Raw genomic sequence first — 25,955 nt, 5'->3', positions numbered from 1 at the left:
AAGGAACCAACTGCCGTCTCCTCGAGTCCCCCACTATATGGACAACTTTCCCCCACACCTCCTCCTCCCCACCGTTTCTCTTGGGGCTGCCTGGGACTTGCATTCTTTTCCTACATCAGACTTGTGCGCTGAGTCTGCAGCTGAATGTTAACAGCTCCTTTGCACCAATTCCTGCCTGATTCCCCCGCAGACTTGGCTGTAAATAGACAAGGGATTCTTATTCAATTTGAGCAACCAGAAGGAAAAAAATGATACAAATTAATTAAAGAAACCCAATGCATTCCTCCACTATATGCCAAGTCCAAGCCTCCAATAAGGTCCACCTTCCTCAAACCATCACCATAAAAGATGTATGTTGGAGAGACTGATAGGAAATTATAAATATACGTACAATTAGTGAGTTGGCTAAAGAGACAGTGTGGCAGATTAAGAAAACTTTGCCTTATTCTTGGCCAAATTTCCAGCCCAGAACCTTGTCACCAACTCATGACTCTAGCGATGTCCCTGCCCATGTTACATTATGTGCTTGTTAAACAAAACTTTTCTTCTCCAGCAAACTCTAGCAAAACTCCTCCTTGGAGACAGTCTCCCCTCAAAGTCCCCTTGCAACCCTGTGGCCAATTGAGATGCAAGAATAAACTCATTACAGTTCCTTCACGTTAACAACCTCCCAGGGGAAGGTCACGGAGTGTGGAGGGCCCTGGCAGGAATAAAGAGCCTTGGAGGTTCAGCAGGGTCTGCTGAGGGCTGTGGGTGATGAAGCTGCTTCAGGCCATTGAAGCGTGCCTCCCTGGGGGCTGATTAGAGCCGAAAGCCAGAGGCAGTGATTGCAGGGTGACAAAGAAAGGAGGCAGAGACATCCTGTGTGCTGTAGCCCCCTGGATGTGCCCGGTCAAGCCAAGGGGCGCAGTGCTAACCCCCAGCTCATTGAAATGGGGATGCTTTTGGTCATCACCACATGAGCTTTCCCTCTGCTCACCACGAGGGCCCAGACACGCTGAGTGCCTTCCACACTCTTGCCCCTCAGACTCGGCAGGACGCAGCTCCCCCTAAGCCTTTGCCTGGACCCTAACCCTAATCCCTCACCTGCAGCTCTCATCTGTAATCCTTCCATGGACACGAACGCCAAAGCTGAAACCCTCACCACATGCCTCATGGCTAAAGCTGTTAGAGCGGGTCAAGACATGGATCACCAAAAAGCATTGGAGGGCTGAAAGACGTCTCCTAGGAAGAACAGCTGAGAGAGCTGACGTTGTTGAGCCTGGAAACAAAAAAGCTGCAAGGAGACCTCCTTGTGGCCTCTTAATCTATGAGGGAGGTTTATAAGAGAGAGAGAGAGAGGTTTTACCAGGGCCAGTAATGACAGGACAAGGGGCAATGGCTTTACGCTGAAAGAGGGTAGATTTAGATTGGACATAGGGAAGAAATATTTCACAGTGAGGTTGGTGAGACACTGGAAAAGGTTGCCCAGAGAAGTTGTGGATTCCCCATCCTTGGCGGTGTTCAGGGTCAGGTAGGGCAGGGCTTTGAGCATCCTGATCAAGTCACAGATGTCCCTAAAAACAGGCATAGGACTAGATGATCTTTAATAGTCCCTTCAAACCCAAACCATTCTGGGATACTAGGAGAGCAGATGTGGCCACACCAGTGCCGAGTCAAGGGGGACGATAAATCCCCATGTCTGGGTGGCCACGGTCCTTCTAACACCACCCCATGTGCAGCTGGCCTTAATGGTGCTGAGCCTTTACCAGAGGCTCATATGGCATCCCTCAAAATGCCCAGGCCCCTCTCCTCAGACTCACTCCTCACCTGGTCCTCTCCCACTTTGCCCCTTCTCCTTGAAAAACTTGAGGAGGTTTCTGTTGGCCACGTCCCCAGGTGTCTCAAGGTCCCTGTGCACTGAAGCTCCAGCACGCCAGCATTTAAATTGCATGTGCAGATGGCTCATGCTGAGTTGTGGCTTCTCTAACAAGACAACTTGAGTAGCTGTAGGACAGCAGAGGTAAGAAAAAGGGGTTACTAGTGTCATGGACGTCATGAGGAAGGTGGAAAGTGCCACTGTAACCATCTCAGAAACACCAAGGGAAGGGCCAACAAGGAAACAGTGAAAAAGAGTTGGCTGTTTCTATGGGAGGAGATGAGGGTGATCCAAGAGAAGAACTTGGGAATGGAAAAAGACTGGAAAAGGGAATGAAAGTTGAATAGAATCATAGCATTGTCTTGGTTGGAAGGGACCTTTCAGATCACCTAGTCCAACCACCAAGGTACCTCTGACAAAAGCCATCACTACACCATAGCTCAAAGCACTATGTCTGCTTGTCTTTTAAATACCTCCATGGATGGTGCCTCAACCACTTCCTGGGCAGTCTGTTCCAATGCTAGGTAACCTCTTCAGTGTAAAAAATTTTCCTAATATCCTGCCTAAACCTCCCCGGCACAACTTGAGGCCGTTCCCTTTTGTCCTATTGCCTTTTACTTGGGAGAAGAGACCAACCCCACATCCTTACAACCTCCTTTCCGGGAGTTTTAGAGAGTGAGAAGGTCTCCCCTCAGCCTACTTTTCTCCAGGCTTAACAATCCCAGCTCTCTCAGCCACTCCACATAAAGTTTATTCTCCAGATCCCTCACCAGCTCCGTCGCCCTTCCCTGGACCCTCTCCAGCGCCTCAATAACTCGCCTCATTACCTTTTTTGTGGTGAGGGGCCCAAAACAGGACGCAGTACTCAAGGTGGGGCCTCACCAGTGCCGAGGACAGGGGGACGATCACTTCCCTACTCCTGCTCACCACACTGTTCCTGATACAGGCCAGGATGCTGTTGGCTGCCTTGGCCACCTGGGCACACTGCTGGCTCATATTCAGCTGGCAGTCGACCAACACCCCCAGGTCCTTTGCTGCAGGGCAGCTCTCCAGCCACTCCTCCCCAGGCTTGTAATGCTGCATGGGGTTGGTGTGACCCAAGTGCAGGACGCGGCACTTGGCCTTGTTGAACCTCAGACCACTGGCCTTGGTCCATCGATCCAGACTCTCCAGATCCCTCTGCAATGCATTCCTACCCTCAAGTAGGTTGACACTCCCAATCGACTTGGTGTCATCTGCAAACTTACTTAGGGTGCACTCGATCCAATAGATGACCAAATGGAGCTTGAATCCAGGGGCAGCTGGAGAGACGCTGGGAATTGGCCAACAGAAATGTCTTGAGGTTTTCCAAGGAGAAGTGTCCAGTCCTGCACCCCAGCGAAGAATAACCCCAAGGCAGCAGGACAGGCTGGGACCTGATGTGCTGAGCAGGGACCCTGCGGAGACGGGGCTGGGCACCCTGAGGGACACCTCATGAGCCAGTGGTGCACGCTCACTGTGGACAAGGCCGGCTGTCTATGGGGCTGCAGGAGGAGGAGCGTGTGCCCCCCAGGCAACTTGAGTCACCTTCCCTTTTGACTCAGCACTGCTGTGGCCCAACACACACAGCTGTGTCCCAGTGTGCGGCTCCCCATTTTGGAGAAGTGGAGAGGACCTGGAGAGTCCAGAGGAGGTCTGCCACGATGGGCTTGAGGGCCCAGTGCACATGTGATTTGTGGAGAGGCTGAGGGACCTGGGCTTCTGTGGCCCAGTGGCAGGGAGGCTCTGGGCAGTATTGGAATAGCCTGAAACTGGTTGCAGGGTTGGTTGTGAGATGATAGATCTTCTCTTTGGTGGCAAACAGCAGGAGAAAGAAATAATGCAACAAAGGTCAGCTTGGGAGGTTGAGACTGGACACCAGGAGAAAGAAATGCCACTGCAAGGGCAGTGCTGTGCTGCAACAGATCACCCAGAGGGAGTCGGGATCAGCCCAAGGTGTTGTGTTTCAGGAACAGCCAAGGACGATGGAGAGAGGTCAGTAAAGGCAGTGAGATGCTGAGGGGAGAGCAAGACGGGGAAGCAGGGGGGATGTCTGCAGCCTGCAGGGGAAGAGGAGCAGATGTGGGACACCATAGCACAGTCAGTGGTGGAGACGGTGAAGGGAGATGGCAAGGCTGAAAGCCCCCAACAGTGCTTATGTCTTTCTCCTCTTGGCTGTGGCTGTTGTCTGTGTCACCAAGGCTACCAGAAGACACATTATCCTTACAGCACTAGGGCCTTGGCGCCTCCTCTTCCCCACCCGGGAGCCGTCATTCTGTGTTTCTGCCCTTGGCGTTGCACGTCCTCCCATCACAATGCCTCAGGAAGACCCTGAGCTGTGGTTGTGGGGCAGGATCTCCCTTCCCAGGGGCTGGAGGCCAGGGCTCGGCCCTTTGCCTTCCTCTCACACATTCAGGATTAGCCAGCATCAGACACCTTTCCATTGCCTTTGCCTACCTGCCCTCACCGCCTCCAGTTTTCCCTCAAACGAGCCCCCAGGAGCCTTTGGCAGTAATGGCCCTAGTGGGACCCATTAACGCTCCAAGAAACTTTCAAAATTACATCTGACGTTGACTTCTGGAGAGGTTTCGTCAGCTTCCCCTGTGTCTGAGCTTCATGGGCTCAGCACCAAAACCACCAGAGAGGTCAATAAAATGCCTTGAGCTGGTCCTCTGCCACTAAACTGGTCCAGGCTCCTGGGATGGAGGAAAGTCATGGCAAGTCTCTTTTGCAGTCTCCTCTGCAAAGCGTGAGAGGAGACGAGCAGGCAGAGAGAGGTTAAAGGCAGCTGGGAGTGGGAGGACACTGAGAGCTCACAGAGAGAGAAATCTTCACAGCCCTTGACACGGTAAGTCTCCGGGTGCAGGGCAATGCCACTGCAGTTCCTGCAGGGATCTCCTAAAGCTCTCATAGCCCAAAACCTATGGGATCTCTCTCCTGGGTAGAGCAGGAGGACATGCTCAAGATCAGAGATTCTCTGCTGCTCCATCAGAGGCAGTGGACATTTCACAGGGACTTTGCCAGAAGCACCTCAAGACAAGCGCTACCTGGGAGTTGTCCTGGTTTCAGCTGGGAGAGAGTTCATTTTCTTCCTAGAAGCTGCTGTGGTTTGGATTTAGTATGAGACTAACGATGATGAGACATTTTGGTTGAGTTGTTCTAAGTAGTGTGTATGTTAAGTCAAGGACTTGTTCAGTTTCCCGTAGAAAGTGAGAGGGAGCACAGGCAGGACAAGCTGGGCCTAGGAATATTCCATACCACAGACGTCATGCTCAGTATAGAAATGGGGGTTGGCCGGGCGGCAGGAATCCGTGTTCGCTGCTCGGGATGGGCATCGGGTGGTAAGCAATTGTACTGCATCACTCCTGGTTTCCTATATTCTTTTACAATGATTGTCATTTTCTTTCCCGTTACTGGTCTATCAAACTGTCTGTATCTCAACCCATGAGATTTTTATTCCTTTTTCTCCCTCTTCTCCCTGTTCCTCTGCAGGGGGCCAGGGGGGAGCGAGTCAAAAGCTGCGTGGTCGTTCCCCCCCGACAAGGCTGAGGAGTGAGCTGGCTCTGCTCATGTCACTGCAGCTTTAGGACAACCGGGAGCTTCCTTGAGGTTTTCCTGCAGGAATATGCTGAGCAGCTCCTCTGCGTTACAAGTGGATTACAGATGAGGTAACTAGTGAATGTCAGACGCTGTAACCCCTTTCCCAAATCCCCGCTGCTGTGGAGCAGGGATGACTCCTTGGGAGCCCACAAGCAGAGCTCTGCTCCTCACGGCACACTTGGCCAGCAACAATGAGAGCTCCAACAAGGGCAATGCAGAAAGCTCCCGGAAGGAAGGACACAGGCAAAGAGTGTTTTCGGGTCTTGGGTTTGGAAGGGCAGGCAATGGGAAGAGATTTGCTCAGAGCTGTCCTGACTTGTGAGTGTGCTTTCCTCCTTTGGCAGTACCTCGGGAACAAAGGGATCCGATGTCCAACGGCAGCTCCATCACCCACTTCCTCCTGCTGGCATTCGCAGACACGCGGGAGCTGCAGCTCTTGCACTTCTGGCTCTTCCTGTCCATCTGCCTGGCTGCCCTCCTGGGCAATGGCCTCATCATCACTGCCGTAGCCTGTGACCACCGCCTCCACACCCCCATGTACTTCTTCCTCCTCAACCTCGCCCTCCTCGACCTGGGCTGCATCTCCACCACTCTGCCCAATGCCATGGCCAGTTCCCTCTGGAACACCAGGACCATCTCCTACTTGGGATGTGTTGCTCAGCTCTTTCTTTTTTCCTTCTTGATGTCAGCAGAGTTTTATCTTCTGACAGTCATGGCCTACGACCGCTATGTTGCCATCTGCAAACCCCTGCACTATGGGTCCCTCCTGGGCAGCAGAGCTTGTGTCCACATGGCAGCAGCTGCCTGGGGAACTGGTTTTCTCAGTGGTCTTCTTCACACTGCCAATACATTTTCACTGCCACTCTGCCAAGGCAATAGCCTCGACCAGTTCTTCTGTGAAATCCCCCAGATCCTCAAGGTCTCCTGCTCACAATCCTACCTCAGGGAATTTTGGCTTCTTGTGGTTGGTGCATGTTTAATACTTGGTTGTTTTGTTTTCATTGTAGTGTCCTATGTGCAGATCTTCAGAGTCGTTCTGAGGATTCCCTCGCAGCAGGGACGGCACAAAGCCTTTTCCACGTGCCTTCCTCATCTGGTCGTTGTCTCCCTGTTCATCAGCACTGCCACATTTGCCTACCTGAAGCCCCCCTCCCTCTTTTCCCCATCCCTGCATCTTGTTGTGTCCGTTCTCTACTCAGTGGTGCCTCCGGCAGTGAACCCCCTCATCTACAGCGTGAGGAACCAGGAGCTCAAGGATTCCCTGAGGAAACTCATCAACGGATCTTGCACCATCAACAGTAATTTGCCTCCTCTTCTCTGCATAGATCCAAGAGTTTAGTTGAGGCCAGGCGTGTGTTGTTTTTATTTTCTCTGTTAATCATACTTGGAGTAATCGTTTGGGTTCATAGAACTCCTCTTGAGGCTCTGTCTTTTTGTGTCTGATCCTTGAAGAACCACGTGTCACCTTTTTCCTCCCTAATAGCATCTCTGTAATCGAAGGAGATCTCCTGAGTGCAGTGCCTGAAGGCGGGGCTCTCCTTGATAGACTTGTGGCTAAGAACTAGGTCAAGGAACTGGACTTTCCAAGTGTCTTTCCACCTTGTTTTGGGGAATAATGTCACAGTAGCACTGGCATATTTTAGACACCAAGCACTTGGTTGAAGTCTCTCTTCTTGGTGTAGAGGGGCAGTAGATATGGTACATGACCTGCCAGTAACATTCCTCAGGCTGTCACAGGTATGATGGGGCTGATGGCAGATTTCTGTCTGTGGAAAGGCTCCTGGAGTGGTCAGGAAAGGACGGGGACACTCCATGTACTCTCGGGTGGGAAGTGAACGGCGACTCAGATGGTAAAACACTCTCAGAGATCAGGTCTCTCCAGAACAAATAACTCCAGCCAGGTACCCACAAGCCAGGACTCTGCAGGGCCGTGGGAGGCAGTGAAGATGCAGCGGGCAGAGGGAAGGGAGACTGGAGAGATGCAGGAGCTGCCTGAGGAGCCCCAGGGCCAGGACTCTCCTGCTGTCCTGGGGAGCAGGGCAGGCGGGGAGGCAGAGCGCGGCAAAGGCAGTTTGGGCTGGGGATCAGCTGCAGCTGAAGGAAGGAGAGCCAGAGAGTGAGTGGCCTCTGCTGGCCCTTGGGGCCAGCTCCAGCCCTGGGGTGATGGGGAGGCTGAGAGCCCTCTCTGCCCCCAGCAGCTGCGGTGCCCGTCAGAGGGGCTGGGGCTGTGGGGGGAGTGCCCAGAGCTCTGCAGTACCCTGTGGGGAGCACTGCTGTGGGGCCAGCCCAGACCGGGGGGCTCTTTTGGGCTGGGCTGGGGAGAGGGCAGGGTTGGTGGGAGAGAGCCAGAGAGGGTCTGGAGTGGTGTGGGAAGTGCCGAGGAGAGGAAAACCCCAACGTTAGCGGCGCTGTGTGACCATGTGAGGATGTGCTCCAGTGGGCATGTGGGGCAGAGCCAGGACTCCTGGAGAAAGAAGCAAGTCTTTGTCCTGGTTCCAGCGGGGACAAGCTTAATTCTCCCCGGGCTCCAGCAGGGACACAGGGATTCCATCCCATGTGAGCCATGGCCAGTCGGAGCTGCCAGAGGAGGGGCCAGGGAGTCGCTGCTGGGGAGTGGGCTTGGGCATCCTGGGTCTGGTTGGTGAGCGGCGGTACTGTAATCGTGTTTGTACATTCCTCTGTCCGTGTTGCTGTTGTTGTTTTCTTGTTCCCTTTGCTGTTCTGTTAAACTGCCTTTGTCTCAACCCACAAGTTCTGCCTTTTTTCTTCCAATTCTTCCCATATGGAGGAAGCCCGAGAGAGAACGGCACGTGGTTCTTTGTTGCCGTGTGAGGCTAAATCACAACAGTCCTTTTCTGGCGCCCAACGTGGGGCTCGAAGGGTTGAAATAACAACAGAATCCAACTAGAGCTTGTAAAAACAAATTTGTTGTATGCATTTATTGTATCAGGTAAATAGTCGCTGGTCACCATGTTGCTTGGTTTGTTCTCATTCCTGTGTTATGTAAATTGCTATATGGCTCATGTACTCCCTGCGATGATGTTTATCACCTCTGGGAGAGGGATGAGGATTATCATTCTGCTGTCCTTTGCAATATCGGCTTATGATATGATATTACATCACTGTTCCAACAAATATTTTGGGGTGTTTATGTGCTATTGCTATCCTGCCCGTACATTGGGCAACATCTCTCCCAATTTATTAATAATTACATCCGGTCTGTGGGGGAAACAGGGGGGGACACTTTCCCCAACTCTTTTGCCTCCCTTTTCTCCCTCGGGGCAGGTATGTCAGCTTTTGAGAATGTTGAATATCCTTGGGATGCTCAAACCAGCCTGGTCCTATTGTTATGTCTCCTGAATGTGTTCCAGGTCCTGTTTAGTGTTAAACAACTATTTAAGACTACCACCTGGAGATCTGCTCCGATGCTGGACAGTCAGGGGTGGCACGGCATGTGGGAGAACGTGGGCAGGTGCCTAGAGAACTTCTCGCCTCCAGTGGTCTGGGACTTCACCCCTGAACAATTGCAGGACCCTGATGGAGTGGTAGAATATCTGAAGGGAAAATGCTGTGGCTATTCTGGAGAGGCACAACTCACCGCACTGTGCTGGGCCCTGGCCAGTATCTGCCAGGCACTGCTCAGTGCTATGTAGCACCCTCAGGGGGAAGAGATGGAGACCAGGCCGACAGACAGTGTGGCTACTGCAACCCCTGCGACAGACGCTACGGCTACTGCAACCCCCTCTGTGGCAGCCACTGCCACTGAACCAGGGAAGAAACCCGTGACAGTATCAGTTGCCCCCATACAGAAGAAGAAGTACACGAAGAAATCAGTTCACTTAGTAAGGGATGATGATGAACCAGGGCCATCAAGAGAACAGAAGGAAGAGGCAGAACCAGAGATAATCACCCGATCCCTATCCTTGAGCGAGCTGCAGGATATGCGAAAAGATTTCAGCCGACTTTCAGGGGAGCACATTGTCACCTGGCTGCTCCGGTGCTGGGATAACGGGGCCAGTAGCCTGGAATTAGAGGGTAGGGAAGCCAGGCAGCTGGGATCCCTGTCGAGGGACGGTGGCATTGACAAGGCAATTGGGAAGAAGACCCAAGCCCTCAGCCTCTGGAAACGACTCCTGTCAGGCGTGAGGGAGAGGTCCCCCTTCAGTGAAGATGTTGTATGTCACCCAAGCAAGTGGACTACCCTGGAAAGAGGTATCCAGTGCCTGAGAGAATTAGCCGTGCGGGACATGGTTTATTATGACTCGGATGATGCAGACTTACGCACAGACCCTGATGAGGTGCAATGCACAAGGCCCATGTGGCAGAAGTTTGTACGGAGCGCACCATCGTCATATGCCGACTCACTGGCAGTAATGGAATGGAAAGGCGAAGAGGGACCAAGGGTGGATGAGGTGGCTGGCCGGCTCTGGCCATATGAAGAAAGTCTCTCTTCCCCCGTTGTCTCAGCTGTGGAGAAACTGTCGTGGAAGGTCCAGCAACTTGAAGAGAATATGTCCTACTCCCCACCTGTACGGGCCAGCGTCTCAGCTCTTAGGAGCAGGCGTTTCCCCACTCAAGAGAGGATACACAAGAGAGTACAGAGGGTACAGAGAGTACAGAGGGTACACACCACGAGGCACCCTTTGGTTCTACCTGCGTGACCACGGGGAGGACATGAGGAAGTGGGATGGACAACCTACTTCGATGCTGCGGACATGGGTACAGGAGTTGCAAGGAAGGACAACCACAAAGGGTGATCCCTCCAGGAAAAGTGCCGCCCCGGTCTCCAGGGGGCAGTTGCCCAGACAGAGCAGAAGGCCTGATCTTGCTTCTGATCCTCTTGAGGGAACTTCCAAGTCATTTCTGCAAGAAGTGAGTACCAGATAGTATGACCAGGATTAGAGGGGCCCTGCCTCCGGCCAGGTGGAGGAAAGGGACAACCGGGTTTATTGGACAGCGTGGATCCGATGGCCTGGCACATCAGACCCACAGGAGTATAAGGCTCTAGTGGACACGGGTGCACAGTGCACCCTAATACCATCAAGCTACAGAGGGGCAGAACCCATCTGTATTTCTGGGGTGACAGGGGGGTCCCAAGAGCTGACTGTACTGGATGGAGGCTGAAGTTAGCCTAACTGGGAATGAGTGGCAAATGCATCCCATTGTGACTGGCCCAGAGGCTCCATGCATCCTTGGTATAGATTACCTCCCGAGAGGGTATTTTTATGTGGGTATTTAACGGATGTGATCAACAACATAGCAGCTATGTCTCCACCAACTAGTAAAAAGGAAACACAAGCTCTCTTATGCATTGTGGGTTTTTGGAGAATGCATATCCCACATCACAATCTAATTGTAAGCCCTCTGTATCAAGTAACCCGGAAGAAGAACGATTTCAAATGGGGTCCTGAGCAACGACAAGCTTTTGAACAAATCAGACAGGAAATAGTCCATGCAGTGGCCCTGGGGACAGTCCGGGCAGGACAAGCCATTGAAAAGGTGCTCTACAGCGCAGCCGGGGAGAACGGCCCTACCTGGAGTCTCTGGCAGAAAGCACCAGGGGAGACCCGAGGTCGACCCCTGGGGTTTTGGTGTCGGGGATCCAGAGGATCCGAAGCCCGCTAGACTCCAACAGAAAAAGAGATCTTGGCAGCATATGAAGGGGGTCGAGCTGCTTCGGAAGTGGTTGGTAGAGAAGCACAGCTCCTCTCAGCACCTCGACTGCCGGGGCTGGGCTGGATGTTCAAAGAAAGGGTCCCCACCACACATCATGCAACTGGTGCCACAGGGAGTAAGTGGATTGCACGGATCACACAGCAAACTCGAATGGGAAAACCCAGTCACCGAGGAATTCTGGGAGTGATCGTGGACTGGCCAGAAGGCAAGGATTTTGGAATGTCACCAGGGGAGGAGGTGGCGCGTGTGGAAGAGGCCCCATATAATAAACTGCCAAAAAATGGGAAGAAAGATGCCCTGTTCACTGCTGGGTCCTGCCGGATTGTGGGAAAGCATGGAAAGTGGAAGGCTGCTGTGTGGAGTCCTACACGACAAGTTGCAGAGGCCAGTGAAGGACAGGGTGAATCGAGCCAGTTTGCAGAGGTGAAAGCCATTCAGCTGGCTTTGGACATTGCCAAGCGAGAAAAATGGCCAGTACTTGATCTCGACACTGACTCATGGATGGTGGCAAATGCTCTGTGGGGGTGGCTACAGCAGCGGAAGCAGGGCAAGTGGCAGCGCAGAGGCAAACCCATCTGGGCTGCTGAACTATGGCAAGATATTGCTGCCTGGATAGAGAATCTGGTTGTGAAAGTACGCCACGTAGATGCCCATGTACCGAAGAATCGGGCCACGGAGGAACATCAGAACAAGCAGCAGGTGGATCGGGCTGCTAGGATTGAAGTGGTTCAGCTGGATCTGGACTGGCAACGTAGGGGTGAACTCTTCATAGCTCGGTGGGCCCATGACACCTCAGGCCATCAAGTAAGAGATGCGACATATAGATGGGCTCGTGACCGAGGGGTGGCCTTGACCATGGACACTATTGCACAGGTCATCCATGAATGTGAGACATGCACTGCAATCAAGCAAACCAAGCGTTTGAAGCCTCTTTGGTGTGGAGGACGGTGGCTGAAATATAAATCTGGGGAGGCCTGGCAGATTGATTATATCACACCACCACAAACCCGTCAAAGCAAGCGCTGTGTGCTCACAATGGTGGAAGCAACCACTGGATGGCTGGAAACATACCCTGTGCCCCATGCCACTGCCCTGAACACTCTCCTGGGCCTTGAAAAGCAAGTCCTGTGGAAACATGGTACCCCAGAGAGAATTGAGTCGGACAACGGGACTCATTTCCAAAACAGCCTCATAGACACCTGAGCATGGCATTGAGTGGGTGTATCACATCCCCCGTCACGCACCAGCCTCTGGGAAGATAGAACGATACAATGGACTGTCAAAAACTACACTGAGAGCAATGGGTGGTGGGACTTTAAAACATTGGGATGCACATTTAGCAAAGGCTACCTGGTTAGTTAACCCCATGGGATCTACCAGTCGGGCTGGCCCTGCCAGGCCCTGCCAGAACATAAGTTCTATGTTCATTAACCCCAACAGCTCAGAAGGCATTACAGCACGTTGCAGGTAAGATATAGTCTACTACTGCTGCAAGACGCGTTGAACACCTTCCTACAAGAGTTTCAACCTTACGCCCTGATAGGACAGTGGGATGATGCACTCGCAAAGAGCCCGACTGCATTAGAGTGGGTAGTTTTGCCACGTACCTTTTCCAAAACAGTAACTATGATGACTGAAATGTTACCACGATTGTTTTCCCAGGGTCGTTTGTGCTGTCAGCAGCTTTCTGGAATGGATCCAAGCCACATACATGTCCCTGTCAAAAAGGACGACCTTGACCCTTGGTTATCACAAAGTCTTAACCTACAGATTGCCTCAGTAGATTCTACTGGGCAAATAAATTATTCTCTCCCCTGCCTTTAGAGCCACAGGAGGTTGGTATTCTAGGCTAAATTCAGATGGATGCTCGTAAGTGTTTTAACTTTGCCAAATGCTCTCGAAACGCAACGTATCTCCAAAAGGTCACCCCTCTTGATTACCGGGTACACTTTTGGCAGCCACCTGTGGTTGCCATTTCTTCTTTCTCTGCTCCCGGTGTGGCTTCTGCAAAAGCCCTAACGCTCTTAAAAAAAGCTAGGTTGTTGGCTTGTGGAACAAAGTAAGGCTACTTCAGTAGCTCTTCCTGGCCTTTTATTAGATGTAGATTCAGTACGCCATGCAACTCTGTAAAGTAGAGCAGCCGTCAATTTTCTGTTATTAGCGCATGGCCATGGATGTGAAGATTTTGATGGCACGTGCTGTATGAATTTATCAGACCACTCTGAATCAATCCATAAAAGTATACAACAGTTAGAGCAAAATGTGCAGAAATTACGAATGGGGGGAAGTTGGGGATGGCTGGATAACCTTTTTAACAGTTGGGGCTTAACTGGATGGTTGCAATCAGCTCTCAAATTCTTGCTTTTTTGTATAAGCATATTCTTGTGCATTATGCTTTGTATTCCCTGTGTGCTACGGTGTGCGCAGCGTCTTACAGATAAAACCTTGGCCACTGTTTTTGTAGTAAATGAAGAAGGGGGAATTGTGGATGCCGAAGGACGTGCGGACGCAGCACCTGGAAGGAGCCCTGGAGTTCTCATCGCTCTCCCTGGCGGCAAAGCGTGGGATAAGTAAACAATCCCTAGCTACACAGCACCTGGGCCATAGAATCATAGAATCATTTAGGTTGGAAAAGACCCTTGGGATCATTGAGTCCGAGCATCAGCTCCACTCTACGAAGTTCTCCCTTACTCCCTTAACACCACATCTAAACGAGTCTTAAACACATTCAGGGATGGTGACTCAGCCCTTCATGCGGTTCTCATCCGCCTTGTTTGGTTTAGTTGTGTTTTAATGTTGCAGACTTAGAGGGGCCATTTGGTGTGCTGTCTCCATTTGGAAGGGAAAGTGATTTTCAGATTTTCAGATGCGATGCATTTAACAGGACACAAATGTCCTCAGCTGCAGGGACCCAGGTGCCTCTTGCCAGTGCAGATGCCCTGAGACCCTCTGCCCAGCCTCCCTGTGCAGCTGCTGGGGGCTCTGGTGTCCCTCAGCTCTCATGTGCTGGCTGCCAGTCCCAGGCAAAGGCATCAGGTAACTGGGGTGTCGAGCAACTGAGGTCTGCCTGAGAAGCTGAGGAATTGTTTTCCACATTTAAAAAAATATGAGCACGTTTTCACCAGCAGAGATGAATGAATACATTTCATAAAATGAAGATGCTTTCCCCTGATGCCAAAAATGGCATTTTCAGGAAGCGTATTAACCTCGGGACAAGAAATTATCATTCTCTGGAGCACTGTGTTATATGTTCTATCAGGCTGCATCACTTTGTACTTTTGTTTGTGCATAATTAAGAAAAACCCTTCTGTGCCTGTCTGCGGCCAGTTCTCTAAGAAAAGCAGGTGGGAACTGGAGCCCAGGAGCTGTAACGTTCAACTACAGACTTCAGTGGGAAAAGGTTAGATTTTAACATTGAGATGTTAAAATCATGGCCAGGTGGCCACGGAGAGAAATGGCGGGGTTGGGGTGGTGAGGAGGAACTGTCTATACGGTGTTTGCCATCGAGGAGACTGCTTTTCCTACATGTCCAGAGCTCCTTAGGAGGCACCCTGGATGAATATCAGCTGAAGATTGTTGGGAACACTTATTCTGTCAGCTGGGAAAAAAACTGACAAAAGAAACCAAAAATCTCAAAAAGTCCTTTCCCTTTGATATTCATTGAAATCTCCCTCTTTAAAGTCCTGAAACCTCTCCAACCGGCTGTACAAGACTTGAAGACTTGAAGAATCTTATGGGGAAAGGCATGGCTCATCAGAGCTTTTTGCATTTTAACGACCCTGTGATGTATTTGGTGCTGACTCCCATGGACCTCAGTTACCGTGAGGAGAGTGATCAAACCACTTGAGAAGTTAAAGTCAGAAGTTAAAGTCAGATGGCTCTGATGCTGAGTCAACCTCTGATGTGTTCTGTCAAGGAGAGGTCCATTTTAATGACATCAGAAGCACCCACACAAACCATACACCGGCTCCTTGCCTAAAAGTTACACAGGCAGTGGGGAAATCACAGGCCATGTTCCTGTTCCTGCCCTACCAGGTACGCGGGCAGCAGTGACTTCACCAGCACCTACACAACCCATGGGCCTCTTGCTGGCCTGTCAGCTGAACGGTCACAGGTGACCTTGCAAACACCTACACAAGATGGGTGCCCAGTCCTGGCCTCCCAGATTCTCAGGCACCTGGGACCTCAAAACACCCAACACAAGACATGTTTCTCCTGGGCTCCTCAGGCACCAGTGCCATCGCAAAGACATCCACAAGCCAGGTGACAGCTCCTGGCCTGTCATCTGCGCAGGGACCAGTGACCTCACAAGCACCTACATGAGCTGTGCACCTGGTCCTGCCTTATCAGCTACTCAGCCAAGAGTGACATCACAAGTACAAACCTGAGCCACGTGTCTCCTATCAGCTACAGCAGCACCAGTGACCTCACCAGCCCCTACAGGAGCCCTGGCCTTGCTCCTGGTCTATCCGCTACTCAGGCACCAGAGACCTGACCACCCCGTCTCCCCGTGCTTGCTGTCTGCTCACCTCTGAGATACGACTCCTCACAAGCTCCTACACACACCAGAAGCCTCCTCTTGGCCTGTTGGCTACTCAGGCAGCAGCTCCTCACAAGCACATACCAACCTATTCACTGGGTGCTCGTCTTTTGGGGGGACCCAAGCCAGTACTGACCCCCCTCTCCGTCACTTGCTCGCCCCTCCTAGAAGGGGGCCGTAGCCCCTGGGCACGTTCCAGCGTGTCCGTGCCCCACCACCTTTCGGGCACCCCTCCGCCCTCTTGAATTCCCCCCAGCCCACCCTGTCAGGGCTTGTTCTGCAGCCTGGTAAAGTGGGGGACCCCCACCCGGCCTTTTCCTTCTGCTTCCGTTCACATTTAAACTGTAATTCTTCACTACACTAAATCTTATTGAAGGGGGATTTCCTCAATTCAAAACTATAGCTCCAATTCAAATTTATAGTTATTTAAACTTTGGAAACAAAAATTATTAATTTAATTTCTATATGTTTATTAATGTTTACCATTGTAGAAATCTATACACATACACATAAGTATATATATAAAAATAGTGTGTGTACTATTAAAAAAAATAAATTCATTAGTAGAATGATACACTTCCTTTCATAGATATATACAATATATGATTATATTGTCTAGAAATATTCTATTTTTATATCCAAGCGAGGCAGGCAGCCCATCCCATAGGCTGCCTGAGAACACGCGAGTGTGACGGTGTCAAGAACTGGCCGTTAGCCAATCACGGAGCTGAAAGGGGGAGCAGGGAGGAACCAAGAGGGAGGAGGCAGAAGACGGTATAAAAGAGGCCAGTTGCATGTCCGACTGGATTGACCGGGGGAAGGGGACGGAGTTTTAGGAAGAGAGAAGGGCCAGGGGCTGCTGGTATATTCAGAACCAACCCTGATCTAGTGGGAGATGTCCCTGCCCATGGCAGGGGGGTTGGAACTCGATGATCTTTAAGGTCCCTTCCAACCCTAACAATTCTATGATTCTGTGATTTCGGGTGTGTTCCTCTAAAGAAGTTGTCCTGGTCAATGGCCCAGCTGAAGTGCCTCTGTACCAATGCACGCAGCCTGGGGAACAAAGAGGAGGAGCTGAGCACCCTTGTGCAGCTGGAATCCTCATGGCTGGGGTTTGCTCCAGGCCACCCAACCAAGAGGAGCCTTTTGACGAAGCGTTCTTACTTCACCTACAGGAAGCACCACAGACACTCTGATCCTCCTGGGGGACTCCAGTCACCCTGACAGCTGCTGGAAGAGCATCCCAGCAAGCTGTAAGCAGTGCAGGAGACACATGGAGTGTGTTGATGAAGGGCTTGAGAGCAGCCCTGCAGAGAAGGGCTTGAGGATACTGGGGTTTGAGTAACTGAACATGAGCTGGCAATCATAGAACCGTAGAATCATTTAGGTTGGAAAAGACCCTTGGGATCAACTCCACTCTACGAAATCCTCCCTTACACCATATCCCTTAACACCACATCTAAAGGAGTCTTAAACACATCCAGGGATGGTGACTCCACCACCTCCCTGGGCAGCCTATTCCAGTGTCTGACCACTCTTTCTGGGGAGAATTTTTTCCTAATGTCCAGCCTAACCCTCCCCTGCTGCAGCTTGAACCCATTCCCTCTTGTTCTATCACTAACGACCTGTGAGAAGAGACCAGCACCAACCTCTCTACAATGGCCTTTCAAGTAGTTGTAGAGAGTGATGAGGTCTCCCCTCAGCCTCCTCTTCCTCAAACTAAACAGTCCCAGCTCCTTCACTCGCTCCTCATCAGATTTATTCTCCAGGCCCTTCACCAGCTTCGTTGCCCTCCTCTGCACTCGCTCCAGCACCTCGAGATCTCTCTCGTATTGAGGTGCCCAGAACTGGACACAATACTCAAGGGGTGGCCTCCCCAGTGCTGAGTACAGGGGCACAATCACCTCCCTCCTTCTGCTGGTCACACTATTTCTAATACAAGCCAGGATGCCATTGGCCCTCTTGGCCACCTGGGCACACTGCTGGCTCACTTTCAGCCGCTTGTCAATTAGAACCCCCAGGTCCTTTTCTGCCAGGCAGCTCTCCAGCCACACTGCCCCAAGCCTGTAGCGATGCGTGGGGTTGTTGTGGTCCAAGTGCAGGACCAGAAAGCCAAGCGCATCCTGGGCTGCATGAAAAGAAGCGTGGCCAGCAGGTGTAGGTAGGGGATTGTCCTCCTCTACGCTGCTGTGGTGAGACCCCAGCTGGAGAACAGTGTCCAGCTCCGGGGTGCCAAGCACAAGACCAATATAGACCTGTTAGCGTGCGTGTAGAGTAGGGCCACAAAAATGCTCTGAAAGCTGGAACACCTCTCATGGAGAAAAGCTGAGAGAGTTGGGGTTGTTTAGCACAGAGAAGAGAAGGCTCCAGGGAGACCTTATTGCAGGAATCCAATATAAAAAGGAGGCTTGTAGGACAGTCGAGGAGAGACTTTGTACCAAGGCCTGCAGTGACAGGACGAGGGCCAAGGGTTTTAAAGGGAGAGAGGGCGGGTTTAGATTGGAGATAAGGGAGAAATATATTGCGATAATGGTGGTGAGAGAAGGGAACAGGTTGCCCAGAAAAGCTGACGATGGCCCATCATTGGAAGTGTTTAAAGTCTGGTTGGACAATGCTTTGAGAAACCTGATGTAGTGAAAGATGTCCCTGTGTGTGGAGAGGGGATTGGACTAGATGACCTTTAAAGGTTCTTTGCAACCCGAACCATGCTGTGATTCTGTGATTCGATGTCTCTATGACCCACATACAAGGAAGCACATGGCAGTGGTGGTTACCCAGGGGGTGTTACTCAAAACCTGAAGTGATCTCAAGAGACTGAGTTTCCCACAACAGGACACTCCTAGCAGTAGCTGCTGGCACTTGTGCTCCCTCAAATTCATCTCATCACCCACATGACATGTGCATTCAAGAGTCTGGAAAGCAAGAACAAACTTCTGATGCAGTCATTTTGTGTCCCTCCATGGAGGGACAGAGCAGCTCTCTGAGCGGAGGTGAGTGGCTGTTGCTGCAGCTGTGAGGGGCTGGTTGGTGACGATTACCCTGGGGCAGGTTCCCCGGGGTGTCCGTGGACCATGGCACAGAGCAGGTCCTGCTCTGCTGGTCCTTCCCGTCTCTCCAGAAGGCCTGGCTGTGTGAGAACACTGCTGTGTGCACCCAGCCTTCACACTCACACAGCTGAGCTCTGCACTGGTGTTTTCCTCTCCCGAGCGCTTCCCAGCTCAGCCCAGGTAAAGCAAAAGCTGCGTGTGTAAGCAAAGCAAAATAAAGCATTCATTCGCTGCTTGATTTTCTGCTGCTGCCTTTATTTTGTTTCAAGTATAGAGGGAGTCTGGCTTCTCATGTACATCAGGTCATTGGGAAGAAAGAACACTGAAATGCTCAAAAAGTGAGGTAAAAGAAAGAGAGAAAAAAAATAAAGAAACAATAGACAGAGGAAGAGAGGAAAGCAAAGAAGGCAGGAAATTAAGAAAGAAGAAAAAAAAGAATGAAAACATTGAAAAGAAAGAGAGAAAGAAAGAGAGAAAGAAAACCAACAAAAGAAGCACATAAATAGGTTATGAACAAAAGGTCATCCTGCTGTTATCTGAGAATATGCTGGGAGTCATGGGAGAAAGACAGTTACCTCATTGATGCTGAAATACAGTATATTGCAGAAGTTTCCTCAGGGCATCCCTGAGCTCCTGGTTCCTCATGCTGTAGATGAGGGCGTTCACTGCTGGAGGCACCACGGAGTACAGAAATGACACCACTAGGTCTAGATGTGGGGAGGAGATGGAGGAGGGCTTCAGGTAGGAAAACACACCAGTGCTGATAAACAGGGAGATAACGATCAGATGAGGGAGGCACGTGGAAAAGGTTTTGTGCCGTCCCTGCTCAGAGGGGATCCTCAGCACAGCCCTGAAGATCTGCACATAGGACACCACAATGAAAACAAAACAGGCAAAAGAAAAAAAGTTACTAAAAGCAAGAAGCCCAACTTCCCTGAGGTAGTCTGAGTCTGAGCAGGAGAGCTTGAGGATCTGGGGGATTTCACAGAAGAACTGGTCTAGGGCATTGCCTTGGCAGAGGGGTATTGAAAATGTATTGGCCGTGTGCAGGAGAGCATTGAGAAAGCCACTGCCCCAGGCAGCTGCTGCCATGTGGACACAAGCTCTGCTGCCCAGGAGGGACCCATAGTGCAGGGGTTTGCAGATGGCAACGTAGCGGTCGTAGGCCATGACTGTCAGAAGATAAAACTCTGCTGAGATGAAGGTTACAAACAGGAAGACCTGTGCAACACATCCCAAGTAGGAGATGGCCCTTGTGTTCCAGAGGGAATTGGCCATGGCTTTGGGGAGAGTGGTGGAGATGCAGCCCAGGTCGAGGAGGGCGAGGTTGAGGAGGAAGAAGTACATGGGGGTGTGGAGGCGGTGGTCACAGGCTACGGCAGTGATGATGAGGCCATTGCCCAGGAGGGCAGCCAGGTAGATGGCCAGGAAGAGCCAGAAGTGCAAGAGCTGCAGCTCCCGCGTGTCTGCGAATGCCAGCAGGAGGAAGTGGGTGATGGAGCTGCCGTTGGACATCGGATCCCTTTGTTCCCGAGGTACTGCCAAAGGAGGAAAGCACACTCACGAGTCAGGACAGCTCTGAGCAAATCTCTTCCCATTGCCTGCCCTTCCAAACCCAAGCCCCGAAAACACTCTTTGCCTGTGTCCTTCCTTCCGGGAGCTTTCTGCATTGCCCTTGTTGGAGCTCTCATTGTTGCTGGCCAAGTGAGCCGTGAGGAGCAGAGCTCTGCTTGTGGGCTCCCAAAGAGTCATCCCTGCTCCACAGCAGCGGGGATTTGGGAAAGGGGTTACAGCGTCTGACATTCACTAGTTACCTCATCTGTAATCCACTTGTAACGCAGAGGAGCTGCTCAGCATATTCCTGCAGGAAAACCTCAAGGAAGCTCCTGGTTGTCCTAAAGCTGCAGTGACATGAGCAGAGCCAGCTCACTCCTCAGCCTTGTCGGGGGGGAACGACCACACAGCTTTTGACTCGCTCCCCCCTGGCCCCCTGCAGAGGAACAGGGAGAAGAGGGAGAAAAAGGAATAAAAATCTCATGGGTTGAGATACAGACAGTTTGATAGACCAGTAACGGGAAAGAAAATGACAATCATTGTAAAAGAATATAGGAAACCAGGAGTGATGCAGTACAATTGCTTACCACCCAATGCCCATCCCGAGCAGCGAACACGGATTCCTGCCGCCCGGCCAACCCCCATTTCTATACTGAGCATGACGTCTGTGGTATGGAATATTCCTAGGCCCAGCTTGTCCTGCCTGTGCTCCCTCTCACTTTCTACGGGAAACCGAACAAGTCCTTGACTTAACATACACACTACTTAGCAACAACTCAACCAAAATGTCTCATCATCGTTAGTCTCATACTAAATCCAAACCACAGCATCTTCTAGGAAGAAAATGAACTCTCTCCCAGCTGAAACCAGGACAACTCCCAGGTAGCGCTTGTCTTGAGGCGCTTCTGGAAAAGTCCCTGTGAAATGTCCACTGCCTCTGATGGAGCAGCAGAGAATCTCTGATCTTGGGTATGTCCTCCTGCTCTACCCAGGAGAGAGATCCCATAGGTTTTGGGCTATGAGAGCTTTAGGAGATCCCTGCAGGAACTGCAGCGGCATTGCCCTGCACCCGGAGACTTACCGTGTCAAGGGCTGTGAAGGTTTCTCTCTCTGTGAGCTCTCAGAGTCCTCCCACTCCCAGCTGCCTTTAACCTCTCTCTGCCTGCTTATCTCCTCTCACGCTTTGCAGAAGAGACTGCAAAAGAGACTTGCCATGACTTTCCTCCATCCCGGAAGCCTGGACCAGTTTAGTGGCAGAGGACCAGCTCAAGGCATTTTATTGACCTCTCTGGTGGTTTTGGTGCTGAGCCCATGAAGCTCAGACACAGGGGAAGCTGATGAAACCTCTCCAGAAGTCAAAGTCAGATGTAATTATGAAAGTTTCTTGGAGTGTTAATGGGTCCCACTGAGGGCCATTACTGCCAAAGGCTCCTGGGGGCTCGTTTGAGGGAAAACTGGAGGCAGTGAGGGCAGGTAGGCAAAGGCAATGGAGAGGTGTCTGATGCTGGCTAATCCTGAATGTGTGAGAGGAAGGCAAAGGGCCAAGCCCTGGCCTCCAGCCCCTGGGAAGGGAGATCCTGCCCCACAACCACAGCTCAGGGTCTTCCTGAGGCATTGTGATGGGAGGACGTGCAACGCCAAGGGCAGAAACACAGAATGACGGCTCCCGGGTGGGGAAGAGGAGGCGCTAAGGCCCTAGTGCTGTAAGGATAAGGTGTCTTCTGGTAGCCTTGGTGGCACAGACAACAGCCACAGCCAAGAGGAGAAAGACATAAGCACTGTTGGGGGCTTTCAGCCTTGCCATCTCCCTTCACCGTCTCCACCACTGACTGTGCTATGGTGTCCCACATCTGCTCCTCTTCCCCTGCAGGCTGCAGACATCCCCCCTGCTTCCCCGTCTTGCTCTTCTCTCGGCATCTCACTGCTTTTACTGAGCTCTCTCTGTCGTCCTTGGCTGTTCCTGAAACACAACGCCTTGGGCTGATCCCGACTCCCTCTGGGTGATCTGTTGCAGCACAGCACTGCCCTTGCAGTGGCATTTCTTTCTCCTGGTGTCCAGTCTCAACCTCCCAAGCTGACCTTTGTTGCATTATTTCTTTCTCCTGCTGTTTCCTTCCAGAGAGAAGATCCATCATCTCACAACCAACCCTGCAACCAGTTTCAGGCCATTCCAATACTGCCCAGAGCCTCCCTGCCACTGGGCCACAGAAGCCCAGGTCCCTCAGCTCCTCCAGAAAGCACACGTGCACTGGGCCCTCAAGCCCATCGTGGCAGACCTCCTCTGGACACTCTCCTGGTCCTCTCCACTTCTCCAAAATGGGGAGCCGCACACTGGGACACAGCTGTGTGTGTTGGGCCACAGCAGTGCTGAGTGAAAGGGGAAGGTGACTCAAGTTGCCTGGGGGGCACACGCTCCTCCTCCTGCAGCCCCATAGACAGCCGGCCTTGTCCACAGTGAGCGTGCACCACTGGCTCATGAGGCGTCCCTCAGGGTGCCCAGCCCCGTCTCCGCAGGGTCCCTGCTCAGCACATCAGGTCCCAGCCTGTCCTGCTGCCTTGGGGTTATTCTTCGCCGGGATGCAGGACTGGACACTTCTCCTTGCAAAACTTCAAGACATTTCTGTTGGCCAAATCCCAGCATTTCTCTAGCTGCCCCTGGCCTCAAGCTCCATTTGGTCAGCTGTTAATGTTTGTGTGCAGATGGTCACCCTGATGCTTGTTCCTCAGTGCTTGGTATCTGGGGACAGATCACTTTAATATCTTTACAGAATCACACAGAATCACAGGATGGTTCGAGTTGGGAGGGACCTTAAAGATCACCCAGTTCCAACCCCCCAGCCCTGGGCAGGGACACCTCGCACTAGACCACGTTGCTCAAAGCCTCACCCAACCTGGCCTTGAACACCTCCAGGGATGGGGCATTGACAATTTCTCTGGGCAACCTGTTCCAGTGCCTCACCACCCTCACAGTAAAGAATTGTTTCCTGATATCCATTCTAAATCTACCCTCTTTCAATTTGAGGCCATTACCCCGTGCCCTGTCATCACACTCCCTGACAAAAAGTCCCTCCCCATCCTTGCGGTAGGCACCCTTTAGGGACTGGAAGGCCGCTGTAAGGTCTCCGCGGAGCCTTCCCTTCTCCAGGCTGAACAACCCCAACTCTCTCAGCCTGTCCTCAGAGCAGAGGGGCTCCAGCTCTCTGATCATCTTTGTGGCCCTCCGTTGGACCTGTTCCAACAGGTCCATGTCCTTCTTGTGGTGAGGACTCCAGAGCTCGACACAGTACTGCAGGTGGGGTCTCACCAGTACGGAGTAGAGGGGCAGAATCACCTCCCTCCATCTGCTGGCCACGCTTCTTTTGATGCAGCCCAGGATGCAGCTGGCTTTCTGGGCTGCAAGTGCACTTTGCCTGCTCGTGTTGAGCTTCTCGCCCACCAGCACGACCTTCTCCTCAGGGCAGCTCTCAAGCCATTCTCCGCTCAACCTGGATTTGTGCCTGGGATTGCCATGACCCAGGTGCAGGACCTTGCACGTGGCCTGGCTGAACTCTATGAGGTTCACACAGGCCCACCTCTCAAGCCTCTCCAGGTCCCTCTGGATGGCATCCCTTCCCTCCAGCGTGTTGACTGTGCCACACAGCTTGGTGTCGTCGGCAAACTTGCTGAGGGTGCACTCAATCCCATTGTCCATGTCACCAACAAAGATGTTAAACAGCACTGGTCCCAGTACTGACCCCTGAGGAACGCCACTCGTCACTGGTTTCCATGTGCACGTGATGATCTCAGCCCACTTTGCCACCACTGGAGAGACACAGGGAGAACCCATCTCATTCTAAGGCAGACATTGCAAAAGCTCAGTCAATCAGTCTCAGTCTTGTTTCTCCATCTTATCAGCAAAGTCAGTTTCGAACAAATGCTGTGTAGACTCATAAAACCATTCAGATGGCAACGGATCACGGGAAGTCTCCAGCATAACCTCTTGCTCAAAGCAGGCTGCACGTCTATTTCAGGCTCTGTTACTCACAGCTTTGCCTATTTGTGTCATGAAAATCTCCTAGTGATTTCGGGTTTGCTTTTGCTTTTGATCTATTCATGTTGAGTTTGTCAAGCATTGTACAGCTCAATGCAAAATATGATAGGAGGGGAAGATGACTTTCAGGTCCTTCAATTCTCCTAAGCTGATGCCATCCATGGACGCTCTGGATAGTCAATGGGGTCCAGCAAATGATTTCCCAGCCTGAGGTTAGTCGTCTTCTTCTCACTGGATGAGTCACCCTCTAATCCCTCTTGACTGATTCGACTGTTTTCCTTTAAAGGTACTGGCAGCTTGGGCAGACACAGCCTGAACAAGCTGTTTGCAGTCAGCTCTCCAGGGGAGCTGAAGCTGCTCTGGAGTATGAAGATACCTAGGTGGAGCTATCAGAGATACCAGGAATGCCCCGGGAGACCTGTCCCCTTCCTGAGGAGGATTATAGCCAAGCAGGAGACGGGTTTTGTCTAAGCTACTATGGGACACCTGTGTTCACACAACCAAATACCTTGTTGGGACTTTTGGTACTATTTGGGCTCCTTTCACATACTCTGCTCTATCACTTTCTCCATAGGAGCCTCTTCAGGGCAATTCTCACTTCCTTATTCCTCAGACTATAGATGACGGGGTTGCGCATGGGGGTCACAATTGTGTAAAACAGGGCAAGGTATTTGTCAGTGTCTGCAGAGTCTCTTGACCGTCGTTTAAAGTACACAACCATGAGGGAGCCATAGAAGAGAGTCACCACCCCCAGGTGTGAGGAGCAGGTGGAAAAGGCTTTGCGTCTGCCCAGAACTGAAGGCATTTTCAGCATTGCCCTGACAATTTGAGTGTAAGAAACGACCATCAAGGAAAAGGCAAGGACTGCAAAGAGCAGGATGATGGTGTGCAGCATCACTTGGTTCCAGAAAGTGTCTGCACAGGCCAGTTCCAACAGAGGGGGGACATCACAGAAGAAGTGATGAAGGCTATGGGATGCACAGCCGGGCAAAGTGAACAGCTGGTAAGTCTGCCCTACTTGTACTGGGATGACAGCCACCCATGAGCCCACCACCAGTCTGACACAGAGCCTCCCATTCAGGATGAGGCCATAGTGCAGCGGGTCACAGGTAGCTACATAGCGGTCGTAGGCCATGGAGGCCAGGAGAAGGCTTTCGGTGCTGCCCAGCAAAAGCAGGAAATACAGCTGGGCAGCACAGCCAAGGAAGGAGATGCTGCTGTCTCCCGTCAGGAAAGCCCGCAGCATTTTTGGCATGAGGCCATTCCCTGTGAGGACCATGAGGTAGATGATCAGGAAGACTGTGAAGTGCAGGCCTTGCAGGTTGGCGTGGTCAGAGAATCCCAGAAGAAGAAAGCCAGGTCCTGCTGTGTGGTTCTCCAAGCCTTTTCTTTGGGACATTTTCTGTCCACAGAGCAACCCAAACAACACGCTCACTGGACAACGGCAGCAGCCCACGCACCATCACGCACCCCTCAAGCACAGTGAAAGACTACAGAGACCAGCACAGGTGTGACTGCAGTAATTAGGAAAGCCCAAACGAGATCTGCATGGCTGTATGGGAGCGGAACACCAGTTGCTCGTTGAGCAAAGGCTTCTCAGGAGAAAACAGAACAGATCTCTTCAGTCCAAAT

General features: G+C 51.8%; 2 protein-coding genes across 2 annotated transcripts; one reads left to right on the top strand and one right to left on the bottom strand.

Moving 5' to 3' along the window:
• The first annotated feature begins 5,819 nt into the window (after positions 1-5,819).
• Positions 5,820-6,815, top strand: LOC134525070 (olfactory receptor 14A16-like). Its single transcript, XM_063355522.1, has one exon. It carries the CDS (start codon positions 5,844-5,846, stop codon positions 6,813-6,815), a length of 972 nt encoding a protein of 323 aa, XP_063211592.1. The 5' UTR covers positions 5,820-5,843.
• Positions 6,816-9,393: 2,578 nt separating this feature from the next.
• Positions 9,394-25,458, bottom strand: LOC134525069 (olfactory receptor 14J1-like). The gene is made up of 4 exons (XM_063355521.1): positions 25,342-25,458; positions 19,409-19,870; positions 12,224-12,277; positions 9,394-9,408 (listed from the first exon to the last, which is right to left on the bottom strand). The coding sequence occupies exons 1-4, from the start codon at positions 25,456-25,458 to the stop codon at positions 9,394-9,396; spliced, it is 648 nt and encodes a 215-aa protein (XP_063211591.1).
• Positions 25,459-25,955: the final 497 nt, after the last annotated feature.

Source organism: Chroicocephalus ridibundus, chromosome 18, assembly GCF_963924245.1.
Source record: "Chroicocephalus ridibundus chromosome 18, bChrRid1.1, whole genome shotgun sequence".
Classification (NCBI taxonomy): Eukaryota; Metazoa; Chordata; class Aves; order Charadriiformes; family Laridae; genus Chroicocephalus; species Chroicocephalus ridibundus.
The sequence above is the reverse complement of the archived record's forward strand: the minus strand, read 5'-3'. Positions and strand labels throughout refer to the sequence as shown.

Coding starts and splice junctions, on each gene's coding strand:
- LOC134525070 (XM_063355522.1), top strand. CDS start 5,844: ATGTCCAACGGCAGCTCCATCACCCACTTCCTCCTGCTGGCATTCGCA.
- LOC134525069 (XM_063355521.1), bottom strand. CDS start 25,458: ATGGCCTACGACCGCTATGTAGCTACCTGTGACCCGCTGCACTATGGC. Junction 19,871..25,341: donor TGGCTGTCATCCCAGTACAA/GTAGGGCAGACT, acceptor TGCAAACCCCTG/CACTATGGGTCCCTCCTGGG. Junction 12,278..19,408: donor TGTACTCCGTGGTGCCTCCA/GCAGTGAACGCC, acceptor ATGTTTCCACAG/GACTTGCTTTTCAAGGCCCA.